The sequence below is a fragment of the Liolophura sinensis genome, chromosome 10 (genome assembly GCF_032854445.1).
Source record: "Liolophura sinensis isolate JHLJ2023 chromosome 10, CUHK_Ljap_v2, whole genome shotgun sequence".
Taxonomy (NCBI): Eukaryota; Metazoa; Mollusca; class Polyplacophora; order Chitonida; family Chitonidae; genus Liolophura; species Liolophura sinensis.
In genome coordinates this window covers 94,535-117,506 of record NC_088304.1, presented here as the reverse complement: position 1 = coordinate 117,506, position 22,972 = coordinate 94,535, and the positions used below count along the sequence as shown (strand labels likewise).

At 41.8% G+C, this 22,972-nt stretch overlaps 1 protein-coding gene across 3 annotated transcripts in view; it reads right to left on the bottom strand.

The window, feature by feature from the left end:
* Positions 1-246: 246 nt before the first annotated feature.
* The window catches only part of LOC135476727 (fibrillin-2-like), a 34,312-nt gene continuing 11,586 nt past the window's right edge, over positions 247-22,972 (bottom strand). Inside the window, exons 6-22 of one of the 3 annotated variants that reach the window (XM_064756844.1) lie at positions 22,285-22,389; positions 20,792-20,914; positions 20,342-20,446; positions 18,431-18,553; positions 17,801-17,905; positions 14,914-15,036; positions 14,494-14,616; positions 14,097-14,219; positions 11,896-12,018; positions 11,475-11,597; positions 11,078-11,200; positions 7,273-7,395; positions 6,852-6,974; positions 6,455-6,577; positions 2,169-2,276; positions 1,142-1,321; positions 247-404 (exon numbers count right to left, since the gene is read on the bottom strand). In XM_064756844.1, the coding sequence (XP_064612914.1) occupies positions 364-404; positions 1,142-1,321; positions 2,169-2,276; positions 6,455-6,577; positions 6,852-6,974; positions 7,273-7,395; positions 11,078-11,200; positions 11,475-11,597; positions 11,896-12,018; positions 14,097-14,219; positions 14,494-14,616; positions 14,914-15,036; positions 17,801-17,905; positions 18,431-18,553; positions 20,342-20,446; positions 20,792-20,914; positions 22,285-22,389 (1,997 nt within the window). In that variant the 3' untranslated portion in view covers positions 247-363. The remainder of the gene's footprint in view (positions 405-1,141; positions 1,322-2,168; positions 2,277-6,454; positions 6,578-6,851; positions 6,975-7,272; positions 7,396-11,077; positions 11,201-11,474; positions 11,598-11,895; positions 12,019-14,096; positions 14,220-14,493; positions 14,617-14,913; positions 15,037-17,800; positions 17,906-18,430; positions 18,554-20,341; positions 20,447-20,791; positions 20,915-22,284; positions 22,390-22,972) is intronic. The other 2 variants (XM_064756847.1, XM_064756846.1) reach the window with 2 other exon arrangements.

Sequence of the window (22,972 nt, the reverse complement as noted above, 5' to 3'; positions counted from 1 at the left end):
TTTCATTCACTCTGTGACGATAACATGTTACGTCCAACTGACCAGAATACGATGCTAGTCTTGTAATGCATGCGTTGAATTTGCCGAATTGGACGTTCGTGGTCAATCATCACAAGACGAATTACCAAAACCACCTTTAACACAAACCACCAAAGATTTAACACAGTAACTATATAAACTACGAAATTAGACGGAAATATCTCAGAAAGAATAACACAAAACACAAACATTCTATAAAATGCTCTTTATTGAAGCATACAAAGCGGTTAATAGAAGAAAATTCATAAAAAGAAATACATTAATGTAAATTGATGAGAATCTCTGAGCTTTGGATAAAGCATCATCTTTATGCGTTCCCTTATCCTACGCTGGTGCAAATATGGGATCTGATGGGGCTGTGTTCTCTGCATAGAACAAAAGACAAAAACATGTGATTTGATATCAACGTTCAATGTTTGTTAATACATTACGCGGAAAACATCAGAATAATTGGTTTATGCACTACACAAATCTGTTATTGCTACAGATCAAATGATATGTACTAATGCTATTGTGCGTTAAATGTATGACAGACAATATTTTCAGCAGTTTTGGATCAGTGACGTCGAACAAATTGCAGTCACTATATTTTTTATCTCCCTAAGCCATGATGCCAGGGGAAATATAATTTGCCACTGTATTAACATTATTATAAATGATCAATTATGACATCCTAACTGAGGTAAACTATTACAAGTACACATATCACAAGAGGCCATATTTCACCGGTTACGTATGATCATTTTCGAGCTATCACACTGTCGTCGCTGCTCTGGTTTTATCCTCCATTGTGTACAAGAGGCCTATTTCACAGGTAACGTGTGACTATTTGCCAGCTAGCACACTGTTGTCGCTGTTCTGGTTTTACTATCTATGTTTTACGTCTCTAATTGTATTCTATAAATTTTGATAAATCTCAGGAAGGGTCGGACCAAGTATCCCCTCGAGGTTAAAAATACCTTGAGTGTTTATTCAAAAATGAGACTGACGATGGCTACATTCGGTTTGCTGAGGCTACTATATTTTGCAGTACACAGTTATAGAGCGTCACTTACTACATGTTTACAGATAGTACACCTTACCTAAATAAAAAGAAACCCACCTTCGCCGACAGCAGGGATGACAATCTCAGCCGCAGGACTGAGTCCATTCTCCTGAACTGCCCTCACTCTTACAGTAGTTTCGCCATCCTTCGCTTGAAGTAAGCTACCAAACGACGGGTAGAACGTCCTCTGTACACTAGCTGGGTTGTACATTAAGTTGGAAATTTCCACAACGTACCCTTGAGAAGGGAAAACCAACATACATATTTATTTAAAACATTCCCCTTAAACATATTCATCTTACGGGCAACAGTCTTATTTATTTATTCTGTTGGAGTTTAAAGCCATAATCGAGAATAACTCACTTGTATAAGCATTGTGGTGGGAGGAAACTGGACAGAGCCCTGGAGAAATCGATCACCCACAGGTTGCTGACATACCTTCCCGAGTACGGCCGGAGAAGAAGCAAGAGCTGAACTTAAACTCACAGAGGCCACATTGGTAAGAAGTTCAGGGACCATTGCGTCGCGCTGGCATGTTAAGCACTTCGACAAAGAATGCCCCCGGTAAATAGTCTTAAGCAAACGTCTATGACAGTCGTAGTTAAGCGTCAACTGAGTGTATCGCTGTATTCATCTGTATTCAAAACTTCTATATACCACCAACTTGCATGGCAAAAAGAGATATAGTCTGAAGAATGGGATCCAACATTAGTTAGTCAAAGCGAAATACTTTCCATTTCATGATGACAAGGGACGTGCTTAATGCGAAAAAGACACTTTTTTCTTGTTTTGTTCTTTATAATTTTTTAAATGTTCTTCTGGTTCTAATTTAGAACTACTGTGCATGCAATTTCGGTCATTTGACAACAGTTTTTTGTGATAGGCTTTCACTGGAACAAGACGCTGAAGACACGGGACATGACGCCCAACTCAATCACAATATACATATAAACGACTTAGTCCATCACCTTTTGCAGAATGTAAAGCGAGGATAAACTTGATTTTTATTCGAGTAATTCTTAACCGCAAGCACATGAGAGTGAAACCAAATTTGGCAACTACTGACACTGAAAATTTGTCTCACCTAGCTGGCTGACAATCCCGTCAGCTTCTGTTGGAGAATCCCAGTTTAGAATAAAAGTTGTCACCGGGCCGAAGAGAATGGTTCTAGAAATGCGTAAATTCAAATTCACTGCAAAAAGAAACAGCACCTGGTTTTCACCCCAAAGAAAAAACCGCCATAGTTTCTTCCCTCAGCCAAAAATTTCACACGTGTTTAGTCATTTAAACGCTCTGTCATAACAATTATATGATGACATATACATCTGAATCTAACTGCCGAAATTTGCTAAAAAGACAAAAAAAATGAAACAATTGTTATTGTTTCAACTAGAAGTTTCACTTTGGCACAAGAGGAAATATGGTTTAAGAAACCTACTTTTGGAACTACCACTTGAAGCACGTAGTCAGATTTAAGTTCTAAATAAACGGAATCTGCCACTCTTTACATAGCTGGGCGTTATTTTCCTTAAACCCTTTGGTTTTTTTTTTGATTGGTGTTTTACGCCGTACTCAAGAACATTTCACTTATACGACGGCGGCCAGCATTATGGTGGGTGGAAACCGGGCACAGCCCGGGGGAAACCCACGACCATCCGCAGGTTGCTGGCAGACCTTCTCACGTACGGCCGCCAGCATGAGCTGGACTTGAACTCACAGCGACCGCATTGGTGAGAGACTCCTGGGTCATTACGCTGCGCTAGCGCTTTAACCGACTGAGCCACGGAGGCCCCTTAAACCCTTTGGATCAGTTGTTCTACTCCTCTGGTACGTTTACAATTGAGTGATTGAAATAAAATGCCTTTGCGTGATTGATGAACAATGGTCTGTCAGAGAGGATTACTTCTTGAAGGTTGGTGATGGTTTGTTGAAGGAATTAATGGACATCACTGTAAATCTGCTGGCAGATCGCGGAAACACACGTCTGAGGCGCTTCTCCACAGCCGGCCGTCATGGACAACACGGCGACGTTTGGTGGTGACGCCGTTATGCGGACATCTGCGGTGACTGGTAAAGTCGTCACATTGAAAGAAACGTCACGGTCTCCCGGGAAGCTGTCTGTAATGGTACGTTGTTTACACCTTTTTGAAGTAATGTTTCGTTTTCGTTCACTGTGCGCGGCTCGGCTGTTATAAACCCAAACTTCAATGTCATTGTGGGACAAAGAGGTATAGCTTCCAAGACCTCAAGCGCCATTTCGTTAGTTGAAACATTCCCGTGTTCATTCGCAGCTTCGCCTCTGTGAGCCCCAGCACCTGATTCCTGAATTGAAGGAAACACCAGAGATTTATTTTCCACTTTAAAGGCATCATCAGAGACCAGACGCCATGTTATGTTTGCCTCCGGTGAAACGGAAACATTGCACACAATGACCACTTTGTCGCTGACAAGAACTTCAATGCGGGATGCAGGTTGAGACAGAATTCTAAGAGGGGGAATAACTGTAACAATAGCTGGTTCGGACGTTACGTTGGTCACGTGATTTCCAGACATACAAACCTACTCTCCGGCATCGTCACTCGTCACAACCGTCAGTGTTAGAGACCCACCAGTGCATTTCCTCGTTCAAGAACCGTTAGTAGCTGGGCTAGGGAACGCTTGAAGCCGAGGACGTCAACGTGACACTTTCTCCTGATCTCATAGTGACGTTTCTTGGACCCTTTGTGATTTTTGGTACGGTACCACAGAAGATCTCATAAGCTCTCAACAATCCCAGTTCGTTTAAGATTTCCGTTATATCTTCCAGTTCTGTAGAGCTCTGGTGTCATTCTCAAATAGGCTGTAAAACTGTTTTTATAGGTGGGTAAATCTTGCTGAGATCTTGAAAGAAGCTGTGGGTTGGTATATTTCTCCAAAGCTTCAAACCACACAGTCATAAAAGCCAGAGCACTCGTCAGTAGACAATAGTTCCAGGGTAATATTTTCCATTCTTTCCCGCCAGAGAGGTAAGATTTCCGCCCTCTCAAAACTGTTCAGTGCCTCTTCGTTTCCTCGAATGACATAGTAGGTTGCAAATTTGCTTTCCTTTACCAAATCATTGTCTTGCATCTTTGCATTTACGCTATTCAAACGTTAAAAACTTGTTCTCTTGTCACGTTGAAGTCTTCTTCGGCTACGGTATAGTCAACTTCAGAGTCATTAACACTTATGTTAATAATGCAGTTTCGTACCTCTACTGTTTCTGAACCACGATTGGAAACTTCTTCCATGGAAGCTCCCAGTTCATTTGCGACGTTATTCAACTCTGCAACGCTTTGTTGCAAGAAATTATTACTGGGGAAAAACGAGAGCATTGCTCTGTCCAGAACTGAATTTCACTCTGTCGGGTTGTGTTTGTAAGTATTTTTTCCATTTTAAGTCCATTTCCCACCTGCCTTCTGTAGTGGAACGCCTTGCGAATGCATCGTAATGGATTTCTCTCTTTCGACGCCCAAACATATTCTTTAAAGAATCGAAAAAGCTATTGACTAATGAGTTTGCTTCATTCCAAATGCTACCCAAAATATTGTGAAAATTTAAACGGAAACGCAAGGTTCGCTAGCCCAGACTAAATGGATTAACATCCCAAAATATTTCGAACTCAAACAAGTCTCTTGTGGATAACTCAATCTCAAACACAGAATTACCAATGTCGATGATACTTTGTAAGCCATACTTCAAAATGATGTTCATAGCATATTGCACGGATCGCACGGCAAATTTTACCACCTCTAGAGCAAGATTTTAACTAAACACTTCTAGAACACCCTTGGCAACGTCCACATCTTCCAATAAAACACGCGATTTATCAACTTGTGCGACAGCCACTTCTAAGGCCGCAAAGGCCATGGCATAACCAATTCGCGGACACACAGAGAAGGTTTGGCATCTTGAACATACAGCTTGTAAACTTCAGACAAGGGAACCTTAACCAGCCCCATTTGCATATTTTAAACATTATACCAGAATACAAAACTTTGAACATGATTTGATTTTGCATAAGTCATCGACTCTTTTCTGTGCAGCTTTCAGTTTAGAAAAAGCTCTGCGGAAAGGACCCTTTGAAGCTTCTAACTTCTGCTTTGCTCGCTCTAAACGAGCTATAGCCTTATCAAAGACAACGTTAGCTTTGTCCACCTCGGCTTTTTTGATTATCCGACCATTTCTGGGCACTTGTAAGCTTATCCTTTGCTTTGTTCGCCGCATCTTGGGCTTTACTTATCCATTTACCACCTCATTATCTAACCTGTTCACAAAATTTCGAATGGCATATCCTAGGCTGTCCTGAACGTTATTTCCTTGCTGGCGCTTAGGGTCACCACTAGGAATAAATTCACCCCGAATCTGCAAAGCCCAGTCTGCAACATTTACAAATACCGTGGCCCGGATCGTTAGCCTGGCTCTGAAAATATCCCAGATGTTAACTTCAGACCGCGTGGCGATCTCCTTGTTCGTGACGAAGAGATCTGCGCTGGCTTTGGCTCCAAAGAAATACAAACGGGTGTGAAGCTGTCCTACAAAGTTGTTGCTGTCACTGCCCAAGGCGAGTCCGAAACCAAATCCTAGTTTCACAGGAAGTGCACTCCAAAGTTTACTCGTTATTTTCCCTCCGCTGGATGCTTTACCACTGGCAAGACCAACCTTGAATCCATCAATGACTCCGAAGTCTCGCCAAGCTGCTTCTCCATTCACGTAATCGTAGATTTCCACTAAATCCCCACAGCGTCGTAAATGAGCGTCAGATTTCACGAACTCACCCTCGATACCGAAACCCTGACCCAAAACAGGGACTGAGAAGAAACCGCGAATTCCAAACGTTTTTGGACCCTTTAAGCCAGGAATAGGTTAAGCACCACTGTTTAATCTACTGGGCATATAAAGGATTGTGTCTGAGTATTGTGTTCGTTCGCCAGAATCATATAGCTCTCATAAAAATGAAAGACTTAAAGGTGTTTTATGGCAGCTTTTTATAAATGTCTTTACTGGTGTCACTAATAATCTTATCTGTGCACGTTTTCCTGGGTCTCAGTTGGTGTCACGCGTGGTCTTTCCTCTGCATGTTTTCCTGTGTCTCGGTTGGTGTTACACGTGTTCTTGCCGCTGCACGTTTTTCTGGGACTCAGTTGATGTGACTCGCGTTCTTACTACTGCACATTTTCCTGTGTCTCTATGGATCTCACGTAATCTTACCTCTGCATGTTTTCCCGTGTCTAAGTTCGTGTCACGCGCGTTCTTACCTCTGCGAGTTTACCGGTGTCTGAGTTGGTGTGACGCGTGTTCTTACCTCTACGAGTTTTCCAGTGTCTGAGTTGGTGTCACAAGTGATCTTACCTCTGCACGTTTTCTTGTACTTATCGAGGACAAAACCATCTCGACAAGAGCACGCGAAAGAACCCTCAGTGTTGGAACACGTCTGAGTACAGCCACCGTTATTAGCCTGGCATTCGTCCAAGTCTACAAGTCATTCAAACCGTAGAATACTCAAAATTACATTTGTCATGAGACTTAGCAAGAGTTTAATATGGCGAGTGACGGGTGACAAATGCATCAGCAAATGGAGATTTATACCTGGATATTTGGAACACATCCCAACAGAACAGAAAGAATGTCACAAGAATAAAATATTAGCAGATTTCTGGATTAAAAGGAGATAAATCCAAAATGAAAGACCAGCATAACTGAGTATCACCTTTGCCATTAAATCATATCAATACCTCCTGATATATACCTTGACACTGACGCGCATCTACTCCAAGCTGGTATCCCAGAGGGCAACTGCAGTGGAAACTCCCGGGATCATTGACACAAAAATTGCTGCAGCCGGAAGTACCCTCTACGCATTCATCAATATCTGCAAGACAGAGATAAAATTTAGACCATTGTGTCACCGGTGTTATATCTTATAGAATTTTATTTCTTCCATTCTCTCATGCTAAATGCCAAACCAGGGAATACCACGACTGTTCAAGTCCGAGTTACGGTGGATTAGCCAACCACCGATTGAACTAGGGCTTTCCCGCTGGTCGGTCATTATACTGCTCTCGGATAGAGGCATGACGAAATGTAATAGAAAATAAGGACCTATGGTATAATAAAATATTTCTTTTCTTTTTTTCCCCCCCAGATTCCGGATTACTCATCAGATTTACCGGCGCACGCCTTTCCATCCTCAGCCAACAGGTATCCAGAGGAACATCTGCACCGGAAGGAGCCCTCTGTATTCTCACACTGGTGGTCACATCCGCCATTACCGGAAAGACATTCATTGGTATCTGAAATAAAAATGGTGACTTTGAAGAAGAAAGTGATTTACTGAGAGCGTTTTTGAAAATGGCACGTTCCTTTGTAGACACGCGGATGATTCCAAAATGTTTTGTACTGAAAACATGCGTTCCTTTACCTGCAGCACGATTTTGTTTTATTGGGATAAGTTACTTTAACCAAGAGATGTGGTGGTGATGGACGGGGGTGGCCGCTGAGTTAGCATCACATGTTTTACTTGGAGCAGTTATCCATTGCCCAGAAACGCGACTAAGATAGATATAGTTTGCATTTAAGCTAAATATTTAGGACACTGAGCTTTTCAATTCTGTGTGAGGGCTAGGGACAACTTTTTCCAGGTATTACGATATTACAGAACTATTACTCTTGTGGTCTTAACTGTCAAGATTTATATGCGTAGGATGTTTGCAGGGGCATATTTGTTAATGGGAAAGAAATCAGAACAACGACGTAAGCATCGATAAAATGGCCGTAAAAACTGTATCTAAAAATACACTCAGTGAGAAATATTTGGGTTGGACGATGGGCGTAATGAACAATATCAATACACAACATTTTCTACACATTTATGTTCAGAGGTCAAATTTTTTGTGAACTTTGCTCGTGTAATCTGCGTTCATGCACCGAGAACCGAGTCTGAAATTAATTTACTATTTCACCTATAAAGAAAAGGCGGTCAGACGACATTGACGACGTGCAAAATTCAAAGGCCTATAAAGACCACCCTTCAATACAAAAAGTTGACTTCATTCAATTCAGTGAAAATAAAATCTTGCAAAATGCATAAATGAAGTTATTTTGATAGAGTTTTAATATACTATCCGAAAAAGAAACGCATAACCCGGTTTTTTGAGGAGGTGATGCAGTCTTTTCAATTATGCATAACTAAATAAGAATTGCTATTCTGCAAATATTCTTTTACACAGATTAAGGAAGGGTCCATATCTAGACAACAAGGCCATCAACTTGAGGTCAGACACTCACAATGAGTCTCCCACTTGAGTGGAATGTCAGTATCTGTTGTGACCACCACGGGCACGAATAACAGTTCTGACACGCCTTGTCATGGACTGGATGAGACGCTGGATAGAGGCCTGAGGAATGTTCTGCCACTCCTCCTGCATACATGCAACTTGCTCTTGAAGCGTTTGGGGTTGAGGTTGACGTTGGCGTAGACGTCGATCAAGTTCATCCCACAGATGCTCATTTGGGTTAAGATCCGGGGAACGGGACGGCCAGGGTAGCACATTTACATTGTTTTCGGCGAGGAAGTCCCTTGTGACACGTGCCGTGTGCGGTCTGGCGTTGTCCTGCTGGAACAACTCCCGCTGAACGTCAATGACAGGTAAGAGGTGTGGCTGCAGGATGGTGTCTCGGTAGCGTACGGCCGTAAGATTTCCCTGAACGTGGACAAGATTTGTACGACCAGTATACGATATTGCTGCCCACATCATCACACTCCCTCCACCAAATCTGTCCACTTGGCGTACGCAGTTAGGGGCATAACGTTCGTGAGCACGTCTGTAAACCCGGTTTCTACCATCACGTCTCTGCAATAGGAATCTGGACTCATCACTGAACCAAATGCGTCACCAGTTGCGTAGATTCCATGCAGTCACGTTGTTAGACCATCGGAGGCGATTGGCGCGATGGTGAGGACGCAGCACGATCCCAACATAGGGCCTCCTGGCTCTCAGTCCATGTTCCCTCAGCCTGTTCCGCACTGTCTGACCTGATATCCTCCTCAGTCCCGGTATGCTGGCTGCTGTGCTCTCAGCTGTAGCACAACGGTCACGCAAATGGAGGACCCTTATGTAGCGATCTTGGGCTGGTGTAGTGACACGTGGTCGACCTGAACGCCGACGGTCATTTGTTGTCCCAGTATTGTTGTAGCGGGCAGCAAGCCGTGGAATCGTGCTCTGGCTGACGTGTAGACGCCTAGAAATGGACGATTGGGACTCTCCAGCTTGAAGTCTTCCAATGGCAATATTTCTTGTGACAGTGTCAAGACGTGGCATGTTGAATCAGCTTGAAAACACCACTTGAAAGACGCCGATTTCCGGCCCTAAGTTGCCGTTTTATAGTCACACACTGCATGCTTTCCATGCGTAAGTTCGGCGTGTAAGACTGCACGTGATGCAGTGTGGTGCTGTATTTTTACTTCTTCCAAAAGCCGCCTCCAAACTCAACATTTTCAACCAAGAAACGTTTTGAGGAATAAAATGTGTGCTAACTGTGACTATTAACAATATTAAAACACATTTTGCTCATGAAATGAAGACAAAATGTATTTATTTCATTTTAAAATAAAACAAAACACCTATGCGTTTCTTTTTTTTGGATAGTATATTACAAGTATTATATTTTTGTATGTGAATGAAATTTCTATTTCTGCTTTCTACTGGTACTTACTTTTTTTGCAGTGTGTCCTTAGCTGTAATGATTACTTAGAAAATGGACGTTGGGATTATCTGATGTAAATTTTAAGACTCTGCCTCATAACAGCATCTCATCACGCTTTACCCACAGCGGGTGTATATTCGTGTTGAATGAGACTGCCACATTGGATAGATAAACAGCTGCAACCGCGGCGCAACTGAGATACGTATTTAGATTGTATCAGTTGGTAGAGCGTCCGATTCGGGGGTGAGACATGCTGGGTAAATCGTGGGTTAGGTCACACCTAAGACCTTAGATGAGGAAGTTGTAGCTTCCTTGCATGGAATTTAGCATTAGGGGATAGTGCAACGACTAGTTCACCGTATCCGTACAATTGCTCGGGTGGCAGGCTGGTGAAACAATGTCACTCTGACGCCTAAATTTCCAGCTCTTTTGTTCTGTGACCCGCCAAATATTTTGTGATAACCGTCACTGAAAAGTAGCTTCACCGCCTTCAGTAAAGGTTTACTTTTGGTTTAAATGTATGTGTACTGGTTTAAGTAATAATTAAACAATTTCAAGTGAATTTAAAACTACATAATACTCAACATTAACTAAAACCCTGGGCTTATCCAGATGATTTTGATTGAATATGCAAGGCGGTAGATTACATAATTCAACTTCCATGGTATAGGTATACTGTTGTGTTGAATCGATGTATCGGTAAATTCAGACGTACTTTTATTTATATATTTGATTGGTGTTTTACGCCGTACTCAAGAATATTTCAATCATACGACGGTGGCCAGCATTATGGTGGGAGGAAACCGGGCAGAGCCGGGAGGAAACCCACGACCATCCGCAGGTTGTTGTCAGACCTTCCTACATACGGCCGGACGTACTTTTACAAACATTTGTCACTCAGAACATTTCAAGTGTCTTTACTGGTGTCATTAATGATCTTATCTGTGCAGGTGTTCGTGTTTCTCAGTTGGTGTCACGCGTGGTCTTTCCTCTGCATTTTTTCCTGTGTCTCGGTTGGTGTTACACGTGTTCTTGCCGCTGCACGTTTTTCTGGGACTCAGTTGATGTGACTCGCGTTCTTACTACTGCACATTTTCCTGTGTCTCTATGGATCTCACGTAATCTTACCTCTGCATGTTTTTCCGTGTCTAAGTTCGTGTCACGCGCGTTCTTACCTCTGCGAGTTTACCGGTGTCTGAGTTGGTGTGACGCGTGTTCTTACCTCTACGAGTTTTCCAGTGTCTGAGTTGGTGTCACAAGTGATCTTACCTCTGCACGTTTTCTTGTCCTTATCGAGGACAAAACCATCTCGACAAGAGCACGCGAAAGAACCCTCAGTGTTGGAACACGTCTGAGTACAGTCACCGTTATTTGCCTGGCATTCGTCCAAGTCTACAAGTCATTCAAACCGTAGAATACTCAAAATTACATTTGTCATGAGACTTAGCAAGAGTTTAATATGGCGAGTGACGGGTGACAAATGCATCAGCAAATGGAGATTTATACCTAGATATTTGGAACACATCCCAACAGAACAGAAAGAATGTCACAAGAATAAAATATTAGCAGATTTCTGGATTAAAAGGAGATCAATCCAAAATGAAAGACCAGCATAACTGAGTATCACCTTTGCCATTAAATCATATCAATACCTCCTGATATATACCTTGGCACTGACGCGCATCTACTCCAAGCTGGTATCCCAGAGGGCAACTGCAGTGGAAACTCCCGGGATCATTGACACAAAATTTGCTGCAGCCGGAAGTACCCTCTACGCATTCATCAATATCTGCAAGACAGAGATAAAATTTAGACCATTGTGTCACCGGTGTTATATCTTATAGAATTTTATTTCTTCCATTCTCTCATGCTAAATGCCAAACCAGGGAATACCACGACTGTTCAAGTCCGAGTTACGGTGGATTAGCCAACCACCGATTGAACTAGGGCTTTCCCGCTGGTCGGTCATTATACTGCTCTCGGATAGAGGCATGACGAAATGTAATAGAAAATAAGGACCTATGGTATAATAAAATATTTCTTTTCTTTTTTTCCCCCCCAGATTCCGGATTACTCATCAGATTTACCGGCGCACGCCTTTCCATCCTCAGCCAACAGGTATCCAGAGGAACATCTGCACCGGAAGGAACCCTCTGTATTCTCACACTGGTGGTCACATCCGCCATTACCGGAAAGACATTCATTGGTATCTGAAATAAAAATGGTGATTTTGAAAAAGAGAGTGATTTACTGAGAGCGTTTTTGAAAAAGGCACGTTCCTTTGTAGACACGCGGATGATTCTAAAACGTTTTGTACTGAAAACATGCGGTCCTTTACCTGCAGTACGATTTTGTTTTATTGGGATAGGTTACTTTAACCAAGAGATGTGGTGGTGATGGACGGGGGTGGCCGCTGAGTTAGCATCACATGTTTTACTTGGAGCAGTTATCCATTGCCCAGAAACGCGACTAAGATACATATAGTTTGCATTTAAGCTAAACATTTAAGACACTGAGCTTTTCAATTCTGTGTGAGGGCTAGGGACAACTTTTTCCAAGTATTACGATATTACAGAACTATTACTCTTGTGATTTTAACTGTCAAGATTTATATGCGTAGGATGTTTGCAGGGGTATATCTGTTAATGGGAAAGAAATCAGAACAACGACGTAAGCATCGATGAAATGGCCGTAAAAACTGTATCTAAAAATAAATTTAGTGAAATATTTGGGTTGGACGATGGGCTTAATGAACAATATCAATACACAACATTTTCTACACATTTATGTTCATGGGTCAATTTTTTTGTGAACTTTGCTCGTGTAATCTGCGTTCATGCACCGAGAACCGAGTCTGAAATTAATTTACTATTTCACCTATAAAGAAAAGGCGGTCAGACGACATTGACGACGTGCAAAATTCAAAGGCCTATAAAGACCACCCTTCAATACAAAAAGTTCACTTTATTCAATTCAGTGAAAATAAAATCTTACAAAATGCAAAAATCAAGTTATTTTAATAGAGTTTTAATATTACAAGTATTATATTTTTGTATGTGAATGAAATTTCTATTTCTGCTTTCTACTGGTGCTTCCTTTTTTTCCAATGTGTCCTTAGCTGTAATGATTACTTAGAAAATGGACGTTGGGATTATCTGATGTAAATTTTAAGACTCTGCCTCATAACAGCATCTCATCACGCTTTACCCACAGCGGGTGTATATTCGTGTTGCATTAGACTGCCACATTGGATAGATAAACAGCTGCAACCGCGGCGCAACTGAGATACGTATTGAGATTGTATCAGTTGGTAGAGCGTCCGATTCGGGGGTGGGACATGCTGGGCAAATCGTGGGTTAGGTCACACGTAAGACCTTAGACGAGGAAGTTGTAGCTTCCTTCCACGGAATTTACCATTAGGGGATAGTGCAACGACTAGTTGACCGTATCAGTACAATTGCTCGGGTGGCAGGCTGGTGAAACAAAGTCACTCTGACGCCTAAATTTCCAGCTCTTTTGTTCTGTGACCCGCCAAATATTTTGTGATAACCGTCACTGTAAAGTAGCTTCACCGCCTTCAGTAAAGGTTTACTTTTTGTTTAAATGTATGTGTACTGGTTTAAGTAATAATTAAACAATTTCAAGTGAATTTAAAACTACATAATACTCAACATTAACTAAAACCCTGGGCTTATCCAGATGATTTTGATTGAATATGCATGGAGGTAGATTACATAATTCAACCTCCATGGTGTAGGTATGGTGTTGTGTTGATTCGATGTATCGGTAAATTCAGACGTACTTTTATTTATATATTTGATTGGTGTTTTACGCCGTACTCAAGAATATTTCAATCATACGACGGCGGCCAGCATTATGGTGGGAGGAAACCCACGACCATCCGCAGGTTGTTGTCAGACCTTCCCACATACGGCCGGACGTACTTTTACAAACATTTGTCACTCAGAACATTTCAAGTGTCTTTACTGGTGTCATTAATGATCTTATCTGTGCAGGTGTTCCTGTTTCTCAGTTGGTGTCACGCGTGGTCTTTCCTCTGCATTTTTTCCTGTGTCTCGGTTGGTGTTACACGTGTTCTTGCCGCTGCACGTTTTTCTGGGACTCAGTTGATGTGACTCGCGTTCTTACTGCGGCACATTTTCCTGTGTCTCTATGGATCTCACGTAATCTTACCTCTGCATGTTTTCCCGTGTCCGAGTTGGTGTGACGCGTGTTCTTACCTCTACGAGTTTTCCAGTGTCTGAGTTGGTGTCACAAGTGATCTTACCTCTGCACGTTTTCTTGTCCTTATCGAGGACAAAACCATCTCGACAAGAGCACGCGAAAGAACCCTCAGTGTTGGAACACGTCTGAGTACAGTCACCGTTATTTGCCTGGCATTCGTCTAAGTCTACAAGTCATTCAAACCGTAGAATACTCAAAATTACATTTGTCATGAGACTTAGCAAGAGTTTAATATGGCGAGTGACGGGTGACAAATGCATCAGCAAATGGAGATTTATACCTAGATATTTGGAACACATCCCAACAGAACAGAAAGAATGTCACAAGAATAAAATATTAGCAGATTTCTGGATTAAAAGGAGATCAATCCAAAATGAAAGACCAGCATAACTGAGTATCACCTTTGCCATTAAATCATATCAATACCTCCTGATATATACCTTGGCACTGACGCGCATCTACTCCAAGCTGGTATCCCAGAGGGCAACTGCAGTGGAAACTCCCGGGATCATTGACACAAAAATTGCTGCAGCCGGAAGTACCCTCTACGCATTCATCAATATCTGCAAGACAGAGATAAAATTTAGACCATTGTGTCTCCGGTGTTATATCTTATAGAATTTTATTTCTTCCATTCTCTCATGCTAAATGCCAAACCAGGGAATACCACGACTGTTCAAGTCCGAGTTACGGTGGATTAGCCAACCACCGATTGAACTAGGGCTTTCCCGCTGGTCGGTCATTATACTGCTCTCGGATAGAGGCATGACGAAATGTAATAGAAAATAAGGACCTATGGTATAATAAAATATTTCTTTTCTTTTTTTCCCCCCAGATTCCGGATTACTCATCAGATTTACCGGCGCACGCCTTTCCATCCTCAGCCAACAGGTATCCAGAGGAACATCTGCACCGGAAGGAGCCCTCTGTATTCTCACACTGGTGGTCACATCCGCCATTACCGGAAAGACATTCATTGGTATCTGAAATAAAAATGGTGATTTTGAAAAAGAGAGTGATTTACTGAGAGCGTTTTTGAAAATGGCACGTTCCTTTGTAGACACGCGGATGATTCTAAAACGTTTTGTACTGAAAACATGCGGTCCTTTACCTGCAGCACGATTTTGTTTTATTGGGATAGGTTACTTTAACCAAGAGATGTGGTGGTGATGGACGGGGGTGGCCGCTGAGTTAGCATCACATGTTTTACTTGGAGCAGTTATCCATTGCCCAGAAACGCGACTAAGATACATATAGTTTGCATTTAAGCTAAACATTTAAGACACTGAGCTTTTCAATTCTGTCTGAGGGCTAGGGACAACTTTTTCCAGGTATTACGATATTACAGAACTATTACTCTTGTGATTTTAACTGTCAAGATTTATATGCGTAGGATATTTGCAGGGGCATATCTGTTAATGAGAAAGAAATCAGAACAACGACGTAAGCATCGATAAAAAGGCCGTAAAAACTGTATCTAAATATAAATTCAGTGAATTATTTGGGTTGGACGATGGGCTTAATGAACAATATCAATACACAACATTTTCTACACATTTATGTTCATATGTCAATTTTTTGTGAGCTTTGCTCGTGTAATCTGCGTTCATGCACCGAGAACCGAGTCTGAAATTAATTTACTATTTCACCTATAAAGAAAAGGCGGTCAGACGACATTGACGACGTGCAAAATTCAAAGGCCTATAAAGACCACCCTTCAATTCAAAAGTTCACTTTATTCAATTCAGTGAAAATAAAATCTTACAAAATGCATAAATGAAGTTATTTTGATAGAGTTTTAATATTACAAGTATTATATTTTTGTATGTGAATGAAATTTCTATTTCTGCTTTCTACTGGTACTTACTTTTTTGCAATGTGTCCTTAGCTGTAATGATTACTTAGAAAATGGACGTTGGGATTATCTGATGTAAATTTTAAGACTCTGCCTCATAACTGCATCTCATCCCGCTTTATCCACAGCGGGCGTATATTCGTGTTGAATGAGACTGCCACATTGGATAGATAAACAGCTGCAACCGCGGCGCAACTGAGATACGTATTTAGATTGTATCAGTTGGTAGAGCGTCCGATTCGGGGGTGGGACATGCTGGGCAAATCGTGGGTTAGGTCATACGTAAGACCTTAGACGAGGAAGTTGTAGCTTCCTTGCATGGAGTTTACCATTAGGGGATAGTGCAACGACTAGTTGACCGTATCAGTACAATTGCTCGGGTGGCAGGCTGGTGAAACAATGTCACTCTGACGCCTAAACTTCCAGCTCTTTTGTTCTGTGACCCGCCAAATATTTTGTGATAACTGTCACTGAAAAGTAGCTTCACCGCCTTCAGTAAAGGTTTACTTTTTGTTTAAATGTATGTGTACTGGTTTAAGTAATAATTAAACAATTTCAAGTGAATTTAAAACTACATAATACTCAACATTAACTAAACCTGGGCTTATCCAGATGACTTTAATTGAATACGCATGGAGGTAGATTACATAATTCAACCTCCATGGTATAGGTATGGTGTTGTGTTGAATCGATGTATCGGTAAATTCAGACGTACTTTTATTTATATATTTGATTGGTGTTTTACGCCGTACTCAAGAATATTTCAATCATACGACGGCGGCCAGCATTATGGTGGGAGGAATCCGGGCAGAGCCGGGAGGAAACCCACGACCATCCGCAGGTTACTTTTGCCAAGAACATATCTTGCGTCTTTCCAACATCATAGAAAACTGTTGAATGCTTGTCTCTGCTCGATTCCGACCGATTTTTGTACTTTATATACTTCCTAAGCTCTTTGGTGGTTTGTGTTATACGTCGGTTTGTGAATTGTCGAAGTGAATTTTGACCAGACGGCTGGTATACGAATCTGTTTTGAGGTATAAATACACATTTACACTTCGTCTGTCCCCCCGACAGATCATCATTAATATTTTTCCACTTCTTGTGAAAAACAGAACATTACAAAAAATGAAACTTGGTAGATCCCATCCCGTGTGGCAGGCCAAGTTCGTGCTTGAGGCAGTTTAGTCCATTTTCAACAAAATTATAACTATTCGTACTGTACTTGGACACTGATTCTTTCCGCGCTTTGTTTCAAAGCCCAAAAGGCCGTATTTCACCGGTTATGTGTGACCATTTGCCAGATATCACCCTGTCGTCGCTAATATGGATTTACTCTGTATGCCGTACGTCTCTTATAATATCCTATTCTTGAACTGAAAGTTGGCAAATATTCACTAAAACAATTTACAGCCCAACTTCCAGTTTTGGTCGCTTTGCCTATTTTAAATATATTTGTAACCGATTCTATTCTCTGGCAAAGGGCTTCCGTGGCTCAGTTGATTAGCGCGATAGTGCAGCATAATGAACCAGGAGTGTCTCACCAATGCGTTTGCTGTGAGTTCATGCCGGCTTCTCTTCCGGCTGTTTGTGGGAAGGTCTGCCAACAACCTGCGGATGGCCTTGGGCTTCCCCCGGGCTCTGCCAGGTTTTCTCCCACCATACAGCTGGCCACCGTCGTATAAGTGAAATATTCTTGAATAGGGCGTAAAACGCCAATCAAATCAATCACTAAATAAATACATAAATATTCTCTGGCAGACTTTGAACTATATAGCTATAATTCTGAGTCCTTAAAGTTATGTCCCCTCTGCATTTGAGAGCTGAGTTTTCAACGCAAATCTGCAACTTTAGTCACTTTTCATAACAGAATTGTAACTTCAGTTTCTTACCATTGCACGCGGGCGCAGAGAATCCACCCGGACATTCACACACATCTGGCTGAACACAAGTACCACCATTGCGACATGTGCCCGCTGGAAGTCCCTGGCAGATTGCTGAAATGATTATTAATAATGATAGGTTAACAAATTAACTGCCTCTTCCTTTCGGTAAGTTGCTTTCTTGTAGATGTACATTACTCGCAGGAATTTGATAAACAGATGTGTTCACGTATAAGCCTAAGCAACTTAACAGTAATAAAGGATTCAGACTGGCCGAATGATTCCTTTCTTACAACCATTGTCATTTGTCCGTGACAATACACATGTAGGGCTACTTATACCTCTCCTATTTGGATAAATCTAACATTCCTTTACTTACTAGACGGTTACGAATTCCTTTGCATTAATATTGCTTAACAATATTATAACATTTGTTTTCGAATTTTATACAGTAGTCAAGGTACTTGATGCCCTATGTTTTGAGAGTTTGAAGGTTGCAAGTCAGATATTAAAGCCTAAATATATTTCAGTCCACAAAGTAGATTATACAGACACCTTGATAAGTTCTATATGTACACTATGTATATACCCTCAGTCACGAGTTCACTAGGTACATTATACAGAAAATTCCCACAATACCTTTACAGGTGCGCATGTCCGCAGCAAGCTGGTAACCATGGCCACAGCTGCATGTGAAGGATCCCTCTGTGTTCGTACAAGTGCCCGAGCATCCGCCATTGTTTTGGAGACACTCGTTTATATCTTAAACAAGGATGGTCTTTGTAACAAATACATAATCAATCACAAATATGCCCTAATTAATATGTGCTTATGTTCTCAAACTTTTATTTTTTTGATTGGTGTTTTACGCCGTACTCAAGAATATTTCACTTATATGACGGCAACCAGCATTATGGTGGCAGGAAACCGGGCAGAGCCTGTTGGAAACCCACGACCATCCGCAGGTTGGTGCAGACTTTCCCACACAGAAAGGGTGTTCATACACGTCTGACTACAGCCACCGTTACTCGTGTTACATTCGTCGATATCTGAAAAAGTAGTCCTCCGGGTAAATACAGGTCAACTGCATTACATCTACACAGGACATATGTCCATACTTGCTATTAAGAAGGATGTTCTTGCTCTCGGCAGGTATCTGACAAATCTTCTCACTTCTGACTACGTGTGACCATTTCTCAACTATCACATTATGTCCTCGCAGCTCTTACTCTATTCTGTAAGTGTTTTCATTTTGAACACTTGCAGTTACAGCGCCATTCACCTCTTTGAAAATCGGTTACTGATCGGTTACTGATACTAAAAAGGAATTATTGTCAATAGTTGTTCCTGATTTGACCATTGGTTTATTTTTCTGGCACATTCTTTTTCGCCAAAAAATTGAATGTGGCCGTCGAAAATGACGATACCACCATGGCATCGGTTCTTGTCTTTGTGTCATTGCTTTCTACCATCGAACAATCCGTTTATGCTGTCACACTATTCTTTCTTCCTGTCATACAACACTTCTGTACAATCGTGTGGCTCTGTGCCCTGGTATCACTGCTTGGTGGCCTACTGCCGTCCCATCGTGCCATCCTCCTGAGACACTTCGTGCTATCGTGCCATCATCCCTTTGACGCGTCGTGCTGTCGTGCCATCATCCTGAGACGGCTTGTTCTATCGTGCCATCATCCCGAGACGCCTCGTGCCGCAAGCCATCATCCTGAGACGCCTCGGGCTGTGGTGTCATCATTCTGAGCTACCTCGTGCTATCGTGTCATCATCCTGAGACGCCTTGTGCTGCTGTGCTATCATTTGAGACGCCTCTTGTTATCGTGCTGTCATTACTGAGACGCCTCGTGCTATCATGCCATCATCATTTGACGCCTCGTGTTATCTTGCCGTCATTCTGAGACGCTTCGTGCTTTTGTGATATCGTGCCATCATCCTGAGATGTCTTGTGTTATCGTGATATCGTACCATCATCCTGAGACCCTTGGTGCTATTTCGGTATCGTATTATCATCAGGCTATCGCGTTATCGAGCCTTCATCCTGAGATGCCTCTTGTCATCATCTTGAGACGTCTCGTGGTATCGTGACATCGTGCCGTCATCCTGAGACTCCTTGTGCTGTCGTGATATTGTACCATCATCCTGAAACGCCTCGTGCTATCGTGCCATCATCCTGAGACGCCTCGTGCTATCGTGCCAACATCCCGTGACGCCTCGTGTTATCATGTCATCATCCTGACACCTCGTGCTATCGTGCCATCACCCTGGGACGCCTTGTGCCATCATCTTAAGACGCCTCACCCTGTCGTGCCATCATCCTGAGATACCTCGTGGTATCGTGTCATCATCCTGAGACGCCTCGTCCTATCGTGCATCATTCTGAGACGCCTCGTGTTATCGTGCCGGCATTCTGAGACGCCTCGTGCTATCGTGCCATCTGACGGTCTCATTATTCCACGGCAAAGATTTTAGACACGATCTAATGTCAAAATATATGTTCTAAATGTATTCGTCTGTTCAAACCGTCAGCTGACTTACCATCACATCTGGGGGCTGCAAAACCAACTGGGCACGTGCAAACGTCGGGCTGAACACAGGTTCCACCATTTTGACAGGTTCCAATCGGAGCGCCGTGACAATGTGCTATTGAATGACACCAAGGAAGATAAGAACGAAAATAGATATAACGAAAGAGCATTTCTAAGTGTTTGTATTCCGACTGCAGTTTAGAACGTGCTGTTTTTCTCCTTTTACAATTACTATTCTATTTAAAGAGGCTGACAAAATATTCACATCTAAAAAATAAAGTTGTAAGGCTTGAATAAATAAATAATGTGTAAATAATTGACATAAAACATTTCCCTCAAAAATAACAATCGTAGCACTTAACATACAATGCTTATCTTCATTTTAAACCTTTAGGGATCAAATCCTCATTTAACTGGGACTTACCATATTAGAACAAATGTCACAAAAAAGTTAACCTACGTTTACACGATTTCCCATCGCTTAGCAACGCGTAGCCACTCCTACATCCGCAACGGTAAGATCCTCGGAGGTTCTGGCATGTTTGGCTGCATCCACCATTTTTTATTTGGCACTCATTTACATCTGAAAAATCAATAATAAATTATCCTGAGAAACAATTGCTTTTGGGGTGCGTTAAATGACGTGACGTTTGTTGGTGCGGACAGCCAACAATCATTTCAATATAAATAAACACGTACAGCATAGAGAGTAAGATCAGAGCAGCGACAAGGGTGCGATACATGTAACATGTAAATGGCTACACCTGAGCAGTGAAATACGGCCTCTTGTCAGTTTATCGTATGATTTTATTCTAACTGTTCATGTAATGCATCAATAGTAGCAAATTACACGACCCCTAACACCATTAAGTAAAAAAATGCAATGATGTAAATTGCAATTAATTACACGTCAAGGGTTTAGAATTACTCAAAATACTGTGTTATCATCACATTTAACACACAATCACATCAACGCTATCGTGTACACCAAGTTGTGTGTTTGCGCCAGTTCCGCGCATCATGTTGTTCCGAATTAAACTGACTGAATAGAATGTCCTGTTGCCTGAACTTGAACTATATTGGTTGAGCCTATAATTTTTATAACTAATTAACTTGATTGGTGTTTTACTCCGTAGTCAAGAATATTTCGCTTTTGTGACGGCGGTCAGCATTATGGTGGGAGGAAACCGGGCAGAGCCAGGAGTAACCCACGAAGACCTTCCCACGTACGGCCGGAGAGGAAGCGAACATGAGCTGGACTTTAACTCATAGAGATCGCATTGGTGGGAGGCTCCTGGTCATCGCGCCGCACTGGCGAGCTAAACCTTTCGGCCACGGAGGCCCCCGGCTGATTTTATAAGGATTCACTTCAACCAACCTGAGATACCTGGAAACCTGGACTAATGTGTACAACATTGGATACAGCCATGGACTGCCACAGTGGACATACCAAAATATGATATATATCACATTATAACGTTTATTTTATACATATAAAGACAAACGTTAAACAAAAGAAACTTTGATAGCGCGCACAAATGAAACTTTCAGTAAAGATATTTTTCTGCTTAACGTTGATCTCCTTTGTTTCAACGAAAAATTGGCGTTTACTATCGAGAGCGTATTTTTTGGCCAGTTAATACGAAACAAACATCTCTTTTATGGTCATATAACATGATTCGACCAAGATTTGTACTTCAGGTTTGGAAATTTACAAACTGTGCTGGGATTTTGAAAATTGCACTTTCTTATCGCATTTCTCTGCAGCCGATTGTCCGCCTTACTGTACTAGGTCCTATGGATATTTGTTGACTTGATTGGTGGTTTAGGCTGTACTCAAGAAGATTTCACCTATACGACGGCAATCAGAATTACACAAGTTGCCGGCAAACCTACCCCCACGCACAACTGGAAACTGGTCTATTAAAGCGAACAATTATAAAGTACACTCACCGTCACATCGAGGCAGAGCGTATCCTGTCCGACATTGACAAACGCCAGGTCGTACACACGTTCCCCCATTGGCACATATACCCGGGGTAAGGCCGTTGCACACCGCTATGAAAAAAAAAACGAAGGAGATCTCAGTAAATCAATTGTGAATTAATTTAAATTCAGGCCTGTAAAGTTAATTTTGCTATAAACGCTTTGTATTATGTATTCATTGTTTCAAAATTCATGCCTATGCTCTTTGAGTTACAAAACGCCAAAAAAGTATCTAGTTTTAAGTTGTTGTTTGATTTACACGTGGCTAAACCACATTATGCAACATGACCCAGTACAACTCTGCGCAATAAAATGGACCTAACTAAACAATACGCACATAATGAATCAAGGGATTCCTACTTCGCCTCCATACGATAATGGAAAATTTCTTAGTATTTTCCGTTCAAAAGGATCTGCAATGACAAGGCTGGGAATTGATCCCAGTGCACTGTGCATCTCAAAAAGCGAAACAGATTATCGATACGACTGACAACTGCTGACACCTTCGGAAGGCCAATTCCTTTCTCAGTTGTATTTTACTCCACTTACCTGTTATATGACGAGCAAGCTCCCAAACATTTACGGAGAAAAGTCTTTTTGCGTGCTTGGGATGTGTATATGTCATACAACCGAAAAATAGTGGCCTGCTCCAATC